Source organism: Hyaena hyaena, unplaced genomic scaffold (genome assembly GCF_003009895.1).
Source record: "Hyaena hyaena isolate Hyena2069 unplaced genomic scaffold, ASM300989v1 scaffold_546, whole genome shotgun sequence".
NCBI lineage: Eukaryota > Metazoa > Chordata > Mammalia > Carnivora > Hyaenidae > Hyaena > Hyaena hyaena.
Window position 1 is genome coordinate 91113 of NW_024081179.1, and position 16478 is coordinate 107590.

At 45.2% G+C, this 16478-nt stretch overlaps 1 protein-coding gene and 1 non-coding gene across 2 annotated transcripts; both read left to right on the forward strand.

The window, feature by feature from the left end:
* Nucleotides 1–203: 203 nt before the first annotated feature.
* On the forward strand, nucleotides 204–8435 carry EIF5 (eukaryotic translation initiation factor 5). The gene is made up of 12 exons (XM_039255822.1): nucleotides 204–282; nucleotides 408–618; nucleotides 1513–1792; nucleotides 1902–1983; nucleotides 2261–2433; nucleotides 2615–2726; nucleotides 3785–3927; nucleotides 4198–4356; nucleotides 4880–5041; nucleotides 5322–5486; nucleotides 5794–5928; nucleotides 6268–8435. The coding sequence occupies exons 3-12, from the start codon at nucleotides 1721–1723 to the stop codon at nucleotides 6355–6357; spliced, it is 1293 nt and encodes a 430-aa protein (XP_039111753.1). The 5' UTR covers nucleotides 204–282; nucleotides 408–618; nucleotides 1513–1720; the 3' UTR covers nucleotides 6358–8435.
* Nucleotides 3312–3435, forward strand: LOC120247800. The gene has a single exon (XR_005532417.1). It is a non-coding gene; the product is annotated as a small nucleolar RNA SNORA28 (small nucleolar RNA).
* Nucleotides 8436–16478: the final 8043 nt, after the last annotated feature.

Genomic DNA, 16478 nt, shown 5'->3' on the forward strand with positions numbered 1-16478 from the left:
GAGACCGCGAAGGCCTCTGGGAAAGGCGGGGGGAGGGGAGGACAGAGGAAGGAACCCCGGACCCGGGAACTGGGGGCGGGCTGAGGCGGCGAGCAGAGCCTCAGGAAGCAAGAGGGGCGGAGAAAGACGCGATTGACGCGGCACAGGGGCCAATGACGAGCGATCTCGGGCGCGCCTCGAGCCAATGAGCGGCGCGGCCTGGCGCGGGGGGCGGGCGCAGGGGCCGAGGATAGCTTGAGCGCGGCGGCGGCGTTGTTCAGTCAGAGCGAGAACATTCCAGAGGTGAGTCCGGTGGAGGGGCGGCGGCCCCGTGCCCCCTCCCCAGTTCTCCCCACCCCCGCGGGCCGCTGGCTGGCGGGGAAGGCGCCCCGACGCCCGCGGCTCACGGCGCCGTCTCTCCGCGCCAGGTCGCCAGGCCCCGGGCGCTGAAGGGTGTGGACCCCGGACGTCGCTGGGACAGCCCCTCCCCGCTGCTCGGCGGCGCCTGGCCCGGCCGCTGCTCGCTGCGCTGCTCCGCCGCCTCCGCCGCCCCTCCTCGGACTCGGGTTCACGCGCGCCTCACTTCATCCCAGTCCCGGGCGAGCAGCGTTGGGTTTATGTCTTTATTTGACGAAAACGGTGAGTCCGCGGGCGGGCCGGCGGGGAGATGGCGGCCGCACAAGATGGCGGCGCGCCGCGTGACCCGCGCGCGTGTGTGTGGCGCAGTTCGGGCGGGCGGGCCCCCGCGGCCCCGCCGGCCCCGCGCCCCCGCGCCCTGCCCTCCGCCCCGGCCCCCGCCCCCCTCCTCCCTCTGCGTCCCTCCTCCCTCTCCCACCCCCCCCCCCCGCGGGAGCGCGCCGCGCGGGCTGAGTCAGGCCTAATTGCTGCATTCATGAGTCATCGCTCGCTCGGGGGCGGGGGCGGCCCGGGCCGGCGCCCCTCGGCCGGTTTCGTTTCCCCCGCCGCGCCGAGGCCGGGTGGCACATATGGCACCCCTGGCGGAGCGGCTGGGGGCCGTGGGGCCCGGAGCGGAGCCGGGGAGAGGAGAGGTCGAGGTCGCGCTCGGTCACCGCCTCGCCGTCCGCGCGCATGCTCGCGGGCGCGCGCTTCCTGTGGCGGAGACGCGGGCGCCCGGTGCCGGAGGCCCAGGCGGTAGCTTTCCGTCTCGTAGAGGGCGGGGGAGGGAACCTGAGAAGTTTCTTCGCGAGACGGGCTTGGTTTGCAGAGCGGAGGCCCTGCGTTGGGTCGCTCAACAGCTGCTGGAATACGGCCGCTGCACGGAAGCCGACCTTTGACAGGGCGGCGTGTGCGGGCGGCGGGAGCCCGCGGCCGCCCCCGTTCCCCCTCCCGCCCGAGTCCGGTTGGAGGCCCGCGCTGCCCCTACAGGTGTTCCGTGTTAGATGGGACGCCGGCCGCTGCTCCCGTGAACTTGGGCTGCTCCGATGTAGCCGACTTAGGCGGAGGGAGGTCCTTCTCGGCGCGGGAATCCCGTTAAACGTCGGGGGGTTGTGTGTGCTCTCCTTTCTCTTTCAGAGCTGTTGCGCAGCCATTGGTACCTGTATTGGGGAAACATAGCATACAAGCAAGAAGCTTACAGCCTCAGTGGCGAAAATTTTTTCATGTCAGAGACCGAGAACTCTTGCAGTCGTTTATGTCATCCCTTCTTCTCCAGACAGAAGATACCAAAAAGTTGCAATCAAAGATCTCTTCACCTTATTGATAAAGTCACTAATAAGCCAAAATGTCTGTCAATGTCAACCGCAGTGTGTCAGACCAGTTCTATCGCTACAAGATGCCCCGTCTGATTGCCAAGGTAATACCGATCTTTGTATTAGCGATAAAGCCTAAGTTCTTGCCGTAGATTTTAAAGGTGGCATTTTCTGGGGTAGATAATGCAAACTTAAAGTTCTTTTTTTCTATAGGTTGAGGGCAAAGGAAATGGTATCAAGACAGTTATAGTCAACATGGTTGACGTTGCAAAGGCGCTTAATCGGCCTCCAACGTGTAAGTAGTACCTCTTAAGAGGAGTCTGAAAAAAACATACTGTCAATATGGAAATGACAAACTTGGCTGTGGGTATCTTGTTGGAGTTGTATGTTAACTACTTCCCAGGTTAAGTGGAATCCTGGGCTTGAAAACCAACGGACTTACTAGTTGTTAGGAAATAAAATTACCCAAGCAACACATTTTAACTCAGCATAAAAGTATAAGGAGTGATATCTGTATAAAGATGAATGAGTAGCCAGAGATTCAGTTAACAGACTTTTTCCTCCCCCCATAGATCCCACCAAATATTTTGGTTGTGAGCTGGGAGCACAGACCCAGTTTGATGTTAAGAATGACCGTTACATTGTCAATGGATCTCATGAGGCGAATAAGCTGCAAGACATGTTGGATGGATTCATTAAAAAATTTGTTCTCTGTCCTGAGTGTGAGAATCCTGAAACAGATCTGGTGAGTGTTTTTGAGGGTTCTGTCCATTCTCTTCTACATAGATTATTTTCTGTAGAATGGTTTTATATGTTAAGCAGGAGTTACGGTCTTATAGTCTTAACACTTTGCTAGTTGTGTGATTTTTAATTTCTGTCATAAAGGACGTATTTGTTTTTAACTTTTTTTTTTTTCTTTTTGGCAGCATGTCAATCCAAAGAAGCAAACAATAGGTAACTCTTGTAAAGCCTGTGGCTATCGTGGCATGCTTGACACACATCATAAACTCTGCACGTTCATTCTCAAAAACCCACCTGGTAAGTCTTCATGATGAACTTGCAAGATTTTAACTTAAAAGCAACTGATGTTAGAAACATAACTGAAGCTTCTTTGCTGTTAACGATACTAGAGTATAAGGGATTTTTAATCTCTGTACTGTGTTAATGTTGAACTTATGGGGTGTGGCGTTTTTTAATTTTTTTAATAGTTTGTTTTTTGAGACAGGAAGACAGAACATGAGTGGGGGAGGGTCAGAGAGGGAGGGGACACAGAATCTGAAACAGGCTCCAGGCTCTGAGCTGGCTGTCAGCACAGAGCCCAATGTGGGGCTCAAACTCCTAAACCGCAAGATGGTGACCTGAGCCAAAGTCGGACGCTTAACCGACTGAGCCACCCAGGCGCCCCTGAACTTACAAGTTTTAAAGATATACCGTTAAAGAAAAAAAAAAAAAAGACTGCTGGGTAAACTCTGTTTTGTCGTTGTCGGTTTTTAAGATCTGTCTTTTAGAATGAGAGAAGCAGATGTTGTAAAATTGTGGGATCCCAGCAAAAGATCTACTTCGGGATTATTTTCTGCACTGGGGTCTTGGCTCCTTAAGCCTGAGTGCCTTTGAGAACATTGCAAGCAACACTCTGTGTCAGATGATCGAAGTCGTCTGACGCAATTTGAGCTTGCTATAGCAAGAAAGTCTAACCTATTCCAGTGTTCTCCTCCATGAGACCAACTGTTACATGGACTTAAACAGTGTTCCAACTGTTGGCTAAAGTGCATTTGAGATATGCCTTTGTTCAGGCTCGTGGTGGGAAAGAGGGTCAGAGTGCCAACTTTGACTTAATTACTTGATCTTTTGAGATACCGTATCTTAATCTCTTCTAGTATTTGCGGGACATTTCTGTTTTTACTCTACATATTTTTACATGTGAAATAAAGGTAGATGAACTTGGTTTGTGAGTCCTCTTAGAATTAAGTAGCATTGTGTTAATGGTTTTCTGAGGGGAAAGGTTTCGAAGCAAAAGAGTTTTAAATGTTCACTAGAGACCATGAGGTGTAATACACACTATAGTATTAATTTTTATTTTTTTGGTTTTCTTGTAGAGAATAGTGACAGTGGTACAGGGAAGAAAGAAAAGGAAAAGAAAAACAGGAAGGGCAAAGACAAGGAAAATGGTTCCATGTCCAGCAGTGAGACCCCACCACCACCACCACCAAATGAGATCAGTCCTCCTCCTCATGCTGTGGTGAGTGTGAGGTTGATGGTATGGTAGGCGCAAAAGTTGTGTAAAATACGATGCTTGGTTACCATGGGCAGAAATAATGAAACTAGTCGTCATTATGACATTGCAGCAGTATGTTGAGGTTCCTGGTTCCGTGTGGTTGATTCAGAAAGCCAGATACGTGTTTGTGGAAAATGAACCTGATGCCATTAACATGACTAGCTAGATATCTGGAAGTTTTTTTTTTTTTTTTTAATTCTTAAGGCATTTGACCAAACATACTTATTTTAACAGGAAGAAGAGGAGGATGATGATTGGGGGGAGGATACAACTGAGGAAGCTCAAAGACGCAGAATGGATGAAATCAGTGACCACGCGAAAGTTCTGACACTCAGTGATGATTTGGAAAGGACTGTTGAAGAGCGGGTCAATATCCTGTTTGATTTTGTTAAGGTAAAGGACGTTGTTTCAAGAGCAGTTAATTTCTCAATCAAGAAATCAATTTTTTCCAACCATGGGCTTTAAGGTATTTATGACTTTAAGCAGGTTACTTGACAAGTAATTTTTTCTCAAGCTGTCTTTTGAATACTTAGGTGCCAGGTTTATTTTTCCATTTTTTACTGAAACATTTCTTGAAGGTGGTTCCGAGTACTATCTTTGGCATGCATATTAATCATTAAAAAGTCCTGAAACTGGGGCACCTCAGACAGTTCAGCATTCCCACTTCAGCTCAGGTCATGATCTCAACAGTTTATGAGTTCAAGTGCAGAACCTGTTTGAGATTCTCGCTTTCTCCTCTCTTCTCTGCCCCTCTTCCCCGCGCCCCCATTTCTCAAAATAAGTAAACAAAATGTTTAAAGAATATTTTTTAAAAAGTTCTGCAACTATAATGGGAAAGGTCCTCGAAAGTTGGAGCTGGCATCTCTAGAGCAAAATTTGTCTCCAATTCACTGAATTGCTTCCTTTTTGTTTGCAGAAAAAGAAAGAAGAAGGTATTATTGACTCATCGGACAAAGAAATTGTTGCTGAAGCAGAAAGATTGGACGTAAAAGCCATGGGTCCTCTTGTTTTGACTGAAGTTCTTTTTAATGAGAAGATTAGAGAACAAATTAAGAAATACAGGCGCCATTTCCTACGAGTAAGCAAATTATTTTGGGTTCATAAAAAAGAAATGTGTGACCCTGGGAACATTGTTTTCTGTCATCCTGAAAATGGGGATGATTGACCTACCTCACAAGCACAGGGGTATCTGGAAAATGCTGTACAAAGCCCTTTAGAGATAAATTAATACACGGATCATTATGGGTTGACTTTGAACCACTGTTTAAGGTCATAGCCTTAAGCAATGATATTGAGATGATTAATGTGTTTAATTTAGAACTTTAAAAGCATGTTAATGCCAACATATTTATTTCCAGTTTTGTCACAACAACAAAAAAGCTCAGCGGTACCTACTTCATGGTTTGGAGTGTGTGGTAGCAATGCATCAAGCTCAGCTCATTTCCAAGATTCCCCATATCTTGAAGGAGATGTATGATGCAGATCTGTTGGAAGAAGAAGTCATCATCAGTTGGTCAGAAAAGGTGGGGAATGTGTGTATAACAGTCCCTTCAAGATCAGAAGCGTTGAGACAGCTATTGGGGGTCTCTTTTGGAAGAATTATCTTCTCCAGTCCCTGGTCTAACCTGTAGGTGATCTCACCTGGCAATTTTTTAGTAATAACAGAAGAAAGTATTTAGACTCTTCAGTGCATATTTGCTGAATGCGTGTATTTTATTGTGTCAGGATTAGGATGTGACCTAGTCCCTTTTAAGAGCTGAATGTGGGGAATCCTATGAAAATTATTTGTTAGATTCTTCAACTAAGGAGATTGTATTGAACATTTTTTAGGCCTCTAAGAAATACGTCTCAAAAGATCTTGCCAAAGAGATTCGTGTCAAAGCAGAACCGTTTATAAAATGGTTGAAGGAAGCAGAGGAGGAATCTTCTGGTGGTGAAGAAGATGACGAAGATGAGAATATTGAGGTAAGTAGCAGTAGAAGTGGGAGTTTGGGAAGTCTAGAATGGCAGTTTTGGGTAACTGAAAATTTTTTAATGAGTGAAATATTTCAGTAATTGGTGATTGTAAATAATCTGAATTGTCAAAGATAATAGCAGCTTGAGAATAGAGGTGCTAGTTGTCTATGAAAATGAAGATGATGGGAGGCAGTGGAAAGAACTGGTTTTCACATAACAAAAACTTGTGAAAATGAAGGCTGTGTCTGGGTAGTTTTTTCTTCCTTGTTGACCATTGATTTGTACAACTTTTATAAGTAGGCTTATTGGGTTAAAATTTACAGTAAACAAAAAAATTTGTTTTATCAGGTGGTGTATTCGAAGACTGCCAGTGTACCTAAAGTTGAAGCTGTGAAGTCTGACAACAAGGATGATGACATTGATATTGATGCCATTTAAAGGGGTGGGTGCAGCCCAGCTTAACAGTGTAATGCTGCAAATCTAAATGCATCATCAGCCAGAAGTGCAACATGTATGTGCAAAAGCTAAAATGGCTTAACATCATGCTACACTTTCTACTAAAAATGTGTTGCTGTGAGTGGTCTGTAATTAAGCCCAATAAGACATCTAGGGAGTCCATACACATATCAGTGAGCAGATATAGTTTGCTTATTTATAGCATGTTTCTTTTTGAAAAATTAGTGGTGGACACATTTGGATCACATTTATACAGTTAAATAAAGATTTGATTTTGGTCATTCTTAAGATTTTGGCTCTGAATGACTTAAGCTGAAATGGCTCCTCCTTAAAATACTGCACCATCATTAACCTGATAGAATTTTTGGAGCCTGTTAGATCTTGTTAGATGCTGAGACTGTAAAGATAATCTTCAGCAGAATGTAAACATAAGCTTACTTATAATTATCTTCATTGGCCATTGAGAAATAAGTACTTTTTGAGAGTGTTCAGTCCCTCAAATTGGCGTCTGGTAATGTACATTCTTCCCATGCCAAGGTGGACTGATAATCAAATGGCAGCGTGACATCTTTATCTTACTGAGAAGAAAAAATGACCTGAGTGTCCTATAAATAATTTTAAGAGCAGGTTTTGAAACTTGAATTGTGTTTTTTCAGTTCGTGTATATTTACCCCAAATTGTAGTCTTTGGAGTCATGTGCATTGCACGTTGGATGAGCCAGGGGAATTATTAACATAAGCATTTTATGTGTATGTAGCTGTTGCTTTATACTGAGAAAATTCTGAAACTAAGGTGTGATTATATAGTAAGCTATGACTTTATTTGGGGGAAGCAGGAAAAGGTGCACTTAATCTCTAGAAAAAACTGAGCATCGTTTTTCAACTCTTACTCTTAGGGTTTAATTACACTTTTCAAATGTTTAGGCATACCGTATCTTTTGTTCATTGTGGATTTTCTCCTGACAATATGGTTTGTTTAATGCCTTTACATGTGGATACTTAGTAGCTTATGCTTTTTAGGTTTCGGTTGCTATCTTGCCAAAATAAGTGTTACTGTGTCTCAAACTTGATTTTTTTCCCTCCAAAATGTTTTATTTAAAAAAGCTAAAAGCATACTTCCAGTTAAAGCCTATATTTTGGTGTAAGACTTAAGGTGTTTTTTATTTCATGTTGAATATAGCCAAACTCCCCAAGAAGTCTGATGATGGCCACTGAATGCAGGTTACTGGGGCCTGACCCATCCCATCCTGAGGTTTAGATTTGGAAATAACTTGCTCGTGAATTCTTTGTTCACTTAGCTGGTCTAAACTCACTTGATATGGGTTATGGCTATATCTGAGACATTCTCTTCAGGGGAGAAACTTGTTCCATTTACTCCTTTCCACAAAGTACACTAGAAATAAAAAATCCAAAGGGTTAATTTTGTTGGGAACACTCTTACATTTCTTTGGTCTGTGATCTATCTTCACAGATTATAAGGAGACTTTAATAAATGTATCAAGAATTTTTCACATTGGAAATTGTACAAACATTTGATATAATAAAATCTGTTAGCTTGATATTTTAAGGAAGTAAAGTCAAATAATACCTTAGCAGAGACCTGCAAATAGCGCTGTCTCTACCTTTGGGTCAATATTAATGAGTGAAGCGGAAGCACCTACCTGGAGGGAATGTTGCTTTGTCACACCAAAGACATGAAATTTTTGCAAATTGGCTTTCATTATCTGAAATTCCATAGGAAATGGTGATTTAGGCCAAGTTGCATTCAGCATACCCAATGTCAAGCTAATAGGGTTTTGTTATGGAGCTTTCTTCTCACCCCCAACCCCCTTCTTTTAATCTGAAAGAAAACCTGTTCGGGCTTCTAAACACTAAGGAGAAAATTTTGGCTGAGACCAGTGTTCAGTCTGGTGCCAAATTTACCGTGGAATTCAGATCCACGTAATGAAAATTTTACCCATAGAGGCTATCTTAATAAATTCTTGCTTTGATCTATTCAACAGTCTTAAAATTTCCTGTTTCAAACAGCTACATTACTTGATTAAAACAATGTTGAAATTATATTTTGTCTCTGCTTTAATATTAAAATTAATCTAGGTTTTTATTTTGTAAGATTGGAGCATTGAACTCTGCCCTGTTTTATAGTTGCTGCTTTGGATTTGTGTTGGGATGTTTTCCTTCCATGGCTGCAAGTCCCGTTCACAAAACACACTGCTCATTACCGTGGGTCAGTGGCTTTCCCTAGGTCTTCTATTCCTGTCCTGTAGCTCAAATTAATTACAGATTGAAAAGATCTGCCTTAATCTGAATTCTTAAAATTGAAATTTTGATGGGTGCTTATTTATTTCAGGGAATTGAGGCGTCAAGTATATAGTCCTGTAACTGGATACGGATTTTATCCCTAGTTAAACAGGGGGAACAGAGGGGCACCTGGGTGGCTCAGTTGGTTGAGCAGCTAACTTTGGCTCAGGTTTTGATCTCATGGCTCATGAGTTTGAGCCCCATGTTGGGCTCTGTGCTGACACCTCAGAGCCTGGAACCTACTTCCGACTCTGTGTGTCTCTGCCCTCTTCACTTGCACTCTGTCTTTCTCTCAAAAATGAATAAACATTAAAAAATAATTTAAGGGAAATACACGAGATTATTTTCTAAACGAGGTCTTCCTGGAATTGATGAACCTCTGGTTTGAGGCCTAAAGGTTTGAAAAGGGAAAGGGGTGTTCTCTGTAATACAGTGCTCAGTGCTTTCCATCTCAGGCTGTGCTACAGCCCCCCTCTTTACTTCAGGACGCTAAGCACTAAGTAAAAGCCTTTATTTACTCTGAAGAGAACTTAGAAATGAAAGCTGGTCTTCCTAAAAGTGGAAAATCCAGACGGGTACTGGTCAAAAGAGCCGCCTTTCTACATTTTGTGTCTCTTAAAAGATGTGTTTTAAAACCAAAAAGATTTTGCTTAGAACTTAACTTTTAGCAAAACAGCCAAACCGTAAGTGAGATAACAGGTTTTCATTTTTATAGCAGCTCTGCAAACAATCCTTAGTGAATTCTAATTGCTACAGGTTTATCGGTCCATGTTTTAGAGTAACCCAGAAATGCAGCATTGGTTCAGACTGCATTGTCCTGTCGATGGACTACTACAAAGCCTCACGGTGGTCTCGGTGCAATGCATTTAATGTTTCTACCCTCCCCCAGCTCTTGAGTATGTTCTTTTCTGAGGGGACAGTCCTTACATTTTCTCTTTCCTGTTCCTACACAAACCTTGAGTGTTAAGAATCAACATCATAGGGATATCTGGGTGGCTCGGTTGGTTGAGCATCCAGCTTCAGCTCTGGATCGTGATCTCACAGTTCATGGGTTGAAGTCTGATTTGGATCCTGTGTCTCCCTCCCTCTCTTTGGCCTCTATCGTGCTTACATTCTCTGTTTCTCACTCTCAAAATACTTTAAAAACCTGACGTGATAAAGCAGAGTGCTGTGGGCAAATAACTGGGCAAATGTAGGTCTTGAAGGTGGCTTATGCAGTCTCCAGAGTCTGACCTTGTGAACCTTTTGTTCTTAAAAGGTTGGGGGCTCAGGCTTTGTGTCCATCTACAGTAGGGCTCTGTACTCCAGCCCTAACACCTGGTGGTTTACAGAATGGAAAACAACCAGTCTGTGTGGTAGAATATGGGGAGAGTAGCTACATGCAGAGGTATTTTTCTCAGAACCTAGACAGGGGAGAACAGTGTTAGGACCTCAAAGCAAACAACAGAAGGGTTTCAGCGGCGCCAGTGCCTGCTGTTGGGATATTACTCATTCGGTGAGGCTTTTTTTATATGTATATTTTAGAAGTGTACAAATGAGTGAGGAGCAGAGAGAGAAGTCGGGCTGGACCTCACCTGATAAGAGACTTGAACTCATGAACCAGGAAATCATGACTTGAGAGCCGAAGTCAGATGGTTAACTGAGCCACCCCCACCCAGGCACACCAATGAGCTTTCTAAGGGGCATGTTTCACTTGGGCTTTGGAATCTAACCTGGATCCTGGCCAGGGTCTCTCTGGGAGACTTTCTAGGTCTCCCTAGTAGAGATGTTAACTCTTCTGTGCAGTAATTAAAATTCTGGTGGGGGCCTAATGTCAGCGGAGGTACTGTTGGGCTGGGGCAGCTCTGGAAAACTGGTCTGTCCGGGAGAAGAGGATGGAAGGGTAGGGTGTGCGCTACAGGACCTCCAGCCATCTGGGGCAGGGATTAGAAGAGACTGAGGCGGAGAGCAGCAGTAGCCAGAAGTTCCTCTTAGCTGCAGAACAGCTGACGGCAGTACAGCGCTTAAGCAGCATTAGTGCACCATAGGTGGTTACCAGGAGAAACATCTACTTAGCAGTGGTACTCAGACCCAGCCGAGTCTGGCTGAGGACAGTCTGTGGCCCCTATGGGATCCCAAAACTGCTGCAGATAGCACCCTGAACCAGTAGCCAGCTCAGCCTGTCACCTCTCCAGCAGAGTTAGTGGTGCACCTGTCAGCACTGCCGTGAGGTAGCACTGAGCTGGTGCTGGCAACATTAAGTTCCCGGCCCAAGAGTAACAGGACCGAGGAGTTCAGGGCCAGTGGGTGAAGCTGGGCCTGGTCTAGTACTAGCCAGTCTTTTTACTCCAGGAAAGGTCATTCAGAGGTACCCAGTGGGGTTGGTACCACAGGTATTCATTAGATGCATCTCATAGGAAGAAATAGGCGCAGAGAGCGAGCTGTCCTGAGGCCCTGTGGCACACCCACACAGCTTGGGCAGAAGTGTTGGGGTCCAGCCTAACTGTCCCCCCATACAGCTTTCAGGTCTTTGTTGCGCTAGGAGGGACTTCCTTAAGATGGTTTTTGCAGGGAAGACAATATGGCAGATTGTTTGGTGTTAAGTGAAACTAATGCTGAAGAGGCTAAGAGCCATCAGAAGCCGTCCTTTCCAGACCAGGAAGCATTCTCCCTCGGGACAAGGCACCATCCCCTCAGGTGCCCCAGCAGATCCGTGAGCCCCTGACCTGCATCAGATCTTGGCACACAGGAGAGGGTAGAACTTGAGAAAATGGGCTTGAGGACTGTCTGAAGTTAGAAGCAGCACCGTGGAGAATGAGCAGGAGTAGAAATGGGGGAAGAGGGCTGCACACCTGGAAAGTGGAGGGCCTTGCCTGAAGCTGGCTGCAGCAGGCGGGGCTGCAGGCAGCGGAGCCAGACGAGGCTGCACGAAGAGTTAGATTTGCACTCTCCTGCCGGGGCAGCTAAGCCACTTGAAGTCCAGGAAGGAGTGGAGACTAGTCACCCAAGGATGCACCTTGACCCTGGGAAGGTTGGGGTCCCCAAACAGCCTTTACCTGTTCTGGACTCCCAGTGTGTCCTGGATTGGAGAGAGCAGGCCCAGACCCTTTACCACGGAGCAGAAACTGAGCACCCGTGAATGATGGAACTTAACCCTCCTAAGACCAGATTTCCCATTTGGAGTTTGGATAAAGGTCAGTGCCCAGCAGGAAGTCCCCGGAGCTTCAGGGCCTGAGTGGACACAGGGTTTTTACAGTGTGGCCACAGGTCAAGGATAGCCTTCCAGGTGCAGGATTGGGGACCTCCAACAATGAAGAAACGTGTTTCAGAGGTAACTGCAAGCTGTTCTTTTGATTAAGAACTTTACTCAGATGTGGAGAAGGGATGGTTTTCCAGGGAGTCACGTGATAACGGTACTGGGGACCTCGCACAAGTCGGGACTTCTGAGAACCCGGAGGTCGCAGCTCTTGAGCGTTGTGGACACGTCGAGGGAGTCAGGCCTCTAGGCAGCTGTGCAAGGTGGCATCCATCCAGGGCAGTGCCCACCTGTCTGCTTCTCGGGGTCTCTTTTCTGTCTGCCACCCATAAGCTTCCTGGTCTTCTAGAACGGCACTCAGTCTCCTAGTAACCTGGCTTTGTCGTGGTGCCCTGTGGCCAGGAGACTTCGGTTCCCGCTGTTCTTCACACTCCTAATTTGAATTCCTGACAAGGCGTGTCTGATAGGCTCCGCTGCTTCTCCACATTTCTATCAGGTTGGTTTGTTCACTTGCAGCTGTTGTAGGCTCTGTTGGCAGCTCCAGTCTGCTGTGGCGAAGGGGGCAGAGCGTCACATGGGATTTGCAGTGTGGTTCCCAGAGGTTGCTTTACAATAGGGGATGGTGACTGGGGCCCTTGGAGACTATGATGTGTTGGCTTTCACTGGAACCCATTTCCTCCATGCTTAGCCAACTCTGAGGACATTTGCTGCCTCATCCAAGCAGTTAGCCGGACAGCAAGTGGACACTGCCCTTGGGTGAACGTACCCTGAGAACAGGCCACAGGCCCTGCCACAGAGATCTTCCTGATACGGAAAATTACCTGATAAAGAGGTGGTCTTGCGTAGTTGTGATTAGAGTGTGTGTGAAAGGAAGGGAGGGTTTTTCAGGGGGTGGGAAGGTGCAGAGTGGAGAAGTCATGGAGTTAGTAGCTTCTGGGCCACAGGGTGCCCCAAGTGGTGGAGCTACAAGGAAACTCGGGTATTTTTATGAGGGAAAACAAGCTCTGGTAACCAAGCAAACTACAACAAAAGGGAGGGGCGCCCAGGTGGCTCAGTTAGGCAGCTAATTTCTGCTCAGGTCATGATCTCACTGATCATGAGTTCCATTCCCGTACTGGGCGCTGTGCTGACCGCTCAGAGCCTGGAGCCTGCTTCCGATTCTGTCTCCCTCTCTGCCCCTCCCCTGCTCATGCTCTGTCTCTTTCAAAAATAAGTAAACATTAAAAATATATATAGTATGAGGGACAAGTTGCATGAAGGGAAGAAGATGGTTCAGCTTGGAACCAGATGAGTTTGAGGTGGCTTTGGCACGTCTAGGTGAAAGAATCCACAAGGCAGCTGGGTGTGAACCTAGACCAGAAGTTGTGATCTGGGAGCCCGGTGAGGGTCACGGCAGTCTGTGCCTGTGGAGAGTGAACGTTCTTCCCCCAAAGACTGGTACCTGCAGCAAGGGTAGGAACAAATAGGATTTACCTGCATCCCAAGTATCCCCAGCTGGATTTGTCCATAGGTGCTCAGGGAGTCACCCAAGTGCGGGGATGGCCCCCTGGGAGGGTGGATAAGTAGGTTACATCGGCAGATGGGTAGGTGGGTGGATGGCTAGGAGAGCGAGAGGTCAGTGGATGAGTAGGTGGGACATTAGGAGGTGAATGAGCATGCTTTTCTCCTTCCAAGTCATTTGTACTAGATAATTCCATATGAAGATCAAGATGCTTTGTTCTTTTCTCCCTTTGCTCATTCCTTTTCATGAAGTCAGGAATGTCCAGGCATATAGTAACAGAACTAAATAGAACTTTAAGGGGCCCCCGGGTGGGTCAGTTGGTAGAACATGCAACTTGATCTCAGAGTCGTGAGTTTGAGCCCCATGTTGGATGTAGAGATTACTACGTATATAAACATTAAGAATAATATTTAGGAAAAAAAATTTCAAAAAAAGTTGTGACTTCCTAAGATTACAGATGGAACTCAGACAGGCCCCAGTCCCTCCTAAGACTGCACCAAAACATAAAATTAGAAAGCAAACTGGAGTCCATTGAAGTCTTGCAATTTTCAGAAGACTTGAACAATAATTGCAGTAAATTTTGGTCAATCTCCTATCCGAGCACAGCAGTAACTACCCATCCTCCACTCCCATTTGCAGGGCAGGCAGATGTGCACACATTCCTGGAGTGGCCTGCACATGGCTTGTGTGGAGCCAGGGTGGGCCGAAAGGACCCTGTCCTCTGAATAGCAGGGCTTCTAATCAGTCAGAAAAGAGGAAGCCGTTGTTGCAAGCCCCTCCTCTTCAGACTCAAATGACTTACGGGGGATGTAAAGAGCTGGAACCCCTACCACCTTCAGTTTATCATCTGTGCCTTTTGGGGGCCAGATATTAAAGACTGTGATGTACAAACGCAACGGGATTTAAAAGGGAAAATTAGAAAGCGACTGTGCGTGCCCAGGGAAGAGCTTGGCTCTGAAAAGAGCTGAAGTTTATACCTTAGGGGCACCTGGGTGGCTCAGTTGGTTAAGTATCTGACTCTTTTGATTTTGGCTCTGGTCATGATCTTGTGGTTTGTGGGATCAGGCCCCACACGTCGGGCTCCTGGCTAACAGCACGGAGCCTGCTTGGGATTCTCTCTCTGCTCCTGCCCCTTCTTGTGCTCATACACACACTCAAAAAAGTGTACGCCTCCAGGTGACCCTTGGCACAGAGAACATCTATAACTAAATATAATATGTAATTGATAATTATAACAAAACCCAGCAAGCCCTGGGGAATGGAAGAGCATCTGATTTCTAGAGTTAACACTGTATTAGATTCAAATGTCCGTCGTACAACAAAAACATCCTAAGGCATACAAAGAAACAGGGAAGTATGTCCCATTTAAAAGATTAAAAAAAAAAGTCAAACTATCTCTGAAAAAGACCTGATAGCAGATCTTCTGAACATCTTAAAGATACTCAACCAAAGGAAAATGTGGAGAAAGTCAAGACAACTTCTCAACAAAATAGAAATACCGTTACAGACAGGAAACCTAAAAAGGAACCTAAAAAATTTTGGAGCTGAAAAATATAAATGAGATGAAAAATTTATTGGGTTCAAAGACAGGTGTGAGCATGCAGAAGAATTGAGGAAAGTACTGGAGAAATTATGGAATGAAAAAAACAACAGATCTAAGAATCTGGAGCGCCCGTAACAGGACCAATATAACGCACTGTGGGAGTCTCAGAAGGAAAAGATGGGGCAGAGAAAGTATTTGAAGAAATACTAGCCAAAATTTCCCCATGGTAAACGAAGCGTATGAAGCTCAAACATCCAAGAGGCTCAACAAACTCCCAAGGAAGATAAAATCAGACTCACTCTGAGACACAGTATAATCAAACTTTTTTAAAAATGAGAATCCTAAAAGCAAGAGGTAGTCCTACAAACAGGGGTCATTTCCACCACCACCTCCATAAAATCATGTCTTACGAGAAACACCAGGCTGGAAGGTTGATCTATTCAAAGTACTAAAAGAAAAAATAAATTGTACTTAAGTGAGGGCAGAAAACCAAAAGCTGAGAAGGTTTGTTATCACCAAACTTGCCCTGCAAGAAGTGCTCAAAAAATGCCTGCAGGCTGAAGTGAAAGACTTCTAGACATTTAAGGTTAAATAATGGGGAATTATAAAAACTATAGGACTTGTAACACTGTTTTCTACATGATTTAGGAGAATACATTTAAAAAACAATTATTCATTGGGGAACCTGAGGGGCTAAGTTGAGCTTCTGACTTCAGCTGAGCATCCAACTTCTGGTCAGGTCATCATCTGGTTCATGAGTCCAAGCCCCATGCCTGAAAAGCTGCTGTCAGGGCAGGGGCCCACTTCAGTTCTTTCCCCCACCTCGCCCTCCCCCACTTGCACTCTCAAAAAAATAAACAACTGGTATTACTGTAACTTTGTTTTGTAACTGCAATTTTACTTTCTACATAATTTTTAAAGTTTGTTTTGAGAGAGAGACAGAATCCCATGCAGGCTCTGTGCTGTCAACACGGATGCCAACATGGGGCTCAAACCCAGGAACCCATGAGATGATGCCCTGAGCCAAGATCAAGAGTCGGTCACTTAACCAGCTGAGCCAGTCAGATGCCCCTATTTTCTACATAATTGAAGAGACTAATGAACTTTATAAAGAATTTATAGCTTTATGTTTTTGGACACTACTTTGCATAAAGATGTAATTTTGTGACCATTAATAATTGATGGGGTAGGGACAGAACTGTAGAGAAACAGTCTTTGTATGTTAACAATGAACTTAAGCTGGTATGTCAAATTAGAATGTTATGACTAGTAGGACGTTAAGTGTAATCTCTGTGGTAACAACAAAGAACCTATAGAATATATACAACAAAATGAGAAAATAAACATTTAACTACAAATACCAAGTAAACACAGAAGATAACAGTAATGCAGGAAATGAGGGACAATAGAACTTTATACAAAAAACAGCACAGTAACAAAATTGTCCCTGCTTACTGGTATTCATTTATATGTAAGTGGATTAAACTCTAATCAAAAGAATGGGATTAGCAGAATAAAAACACA

Coding starts and splice junctions, on each gene's coding strand:
- EIF5 (XM_039255822.1), top strand. CDS start 1,721: ATGTCTGTCAATGTCAACCGCAGTGTGTCAGACCAGTTCTATCGCTAC. Junction 2,727..3,784: donor CATTCTCAAAAACCCACCTG/GTAAGTCTTCAT, acceptor GTTTTCTTGTAG/AGAATAGTGACAGTGGTACA. Junction 5,487..5,793: donor TCATCAGTTGGTCAGAAAAG/GTGGGGAATGTG, acceptor AACATTTTTTAG/GCCTCTAAGAAATACGTCTC.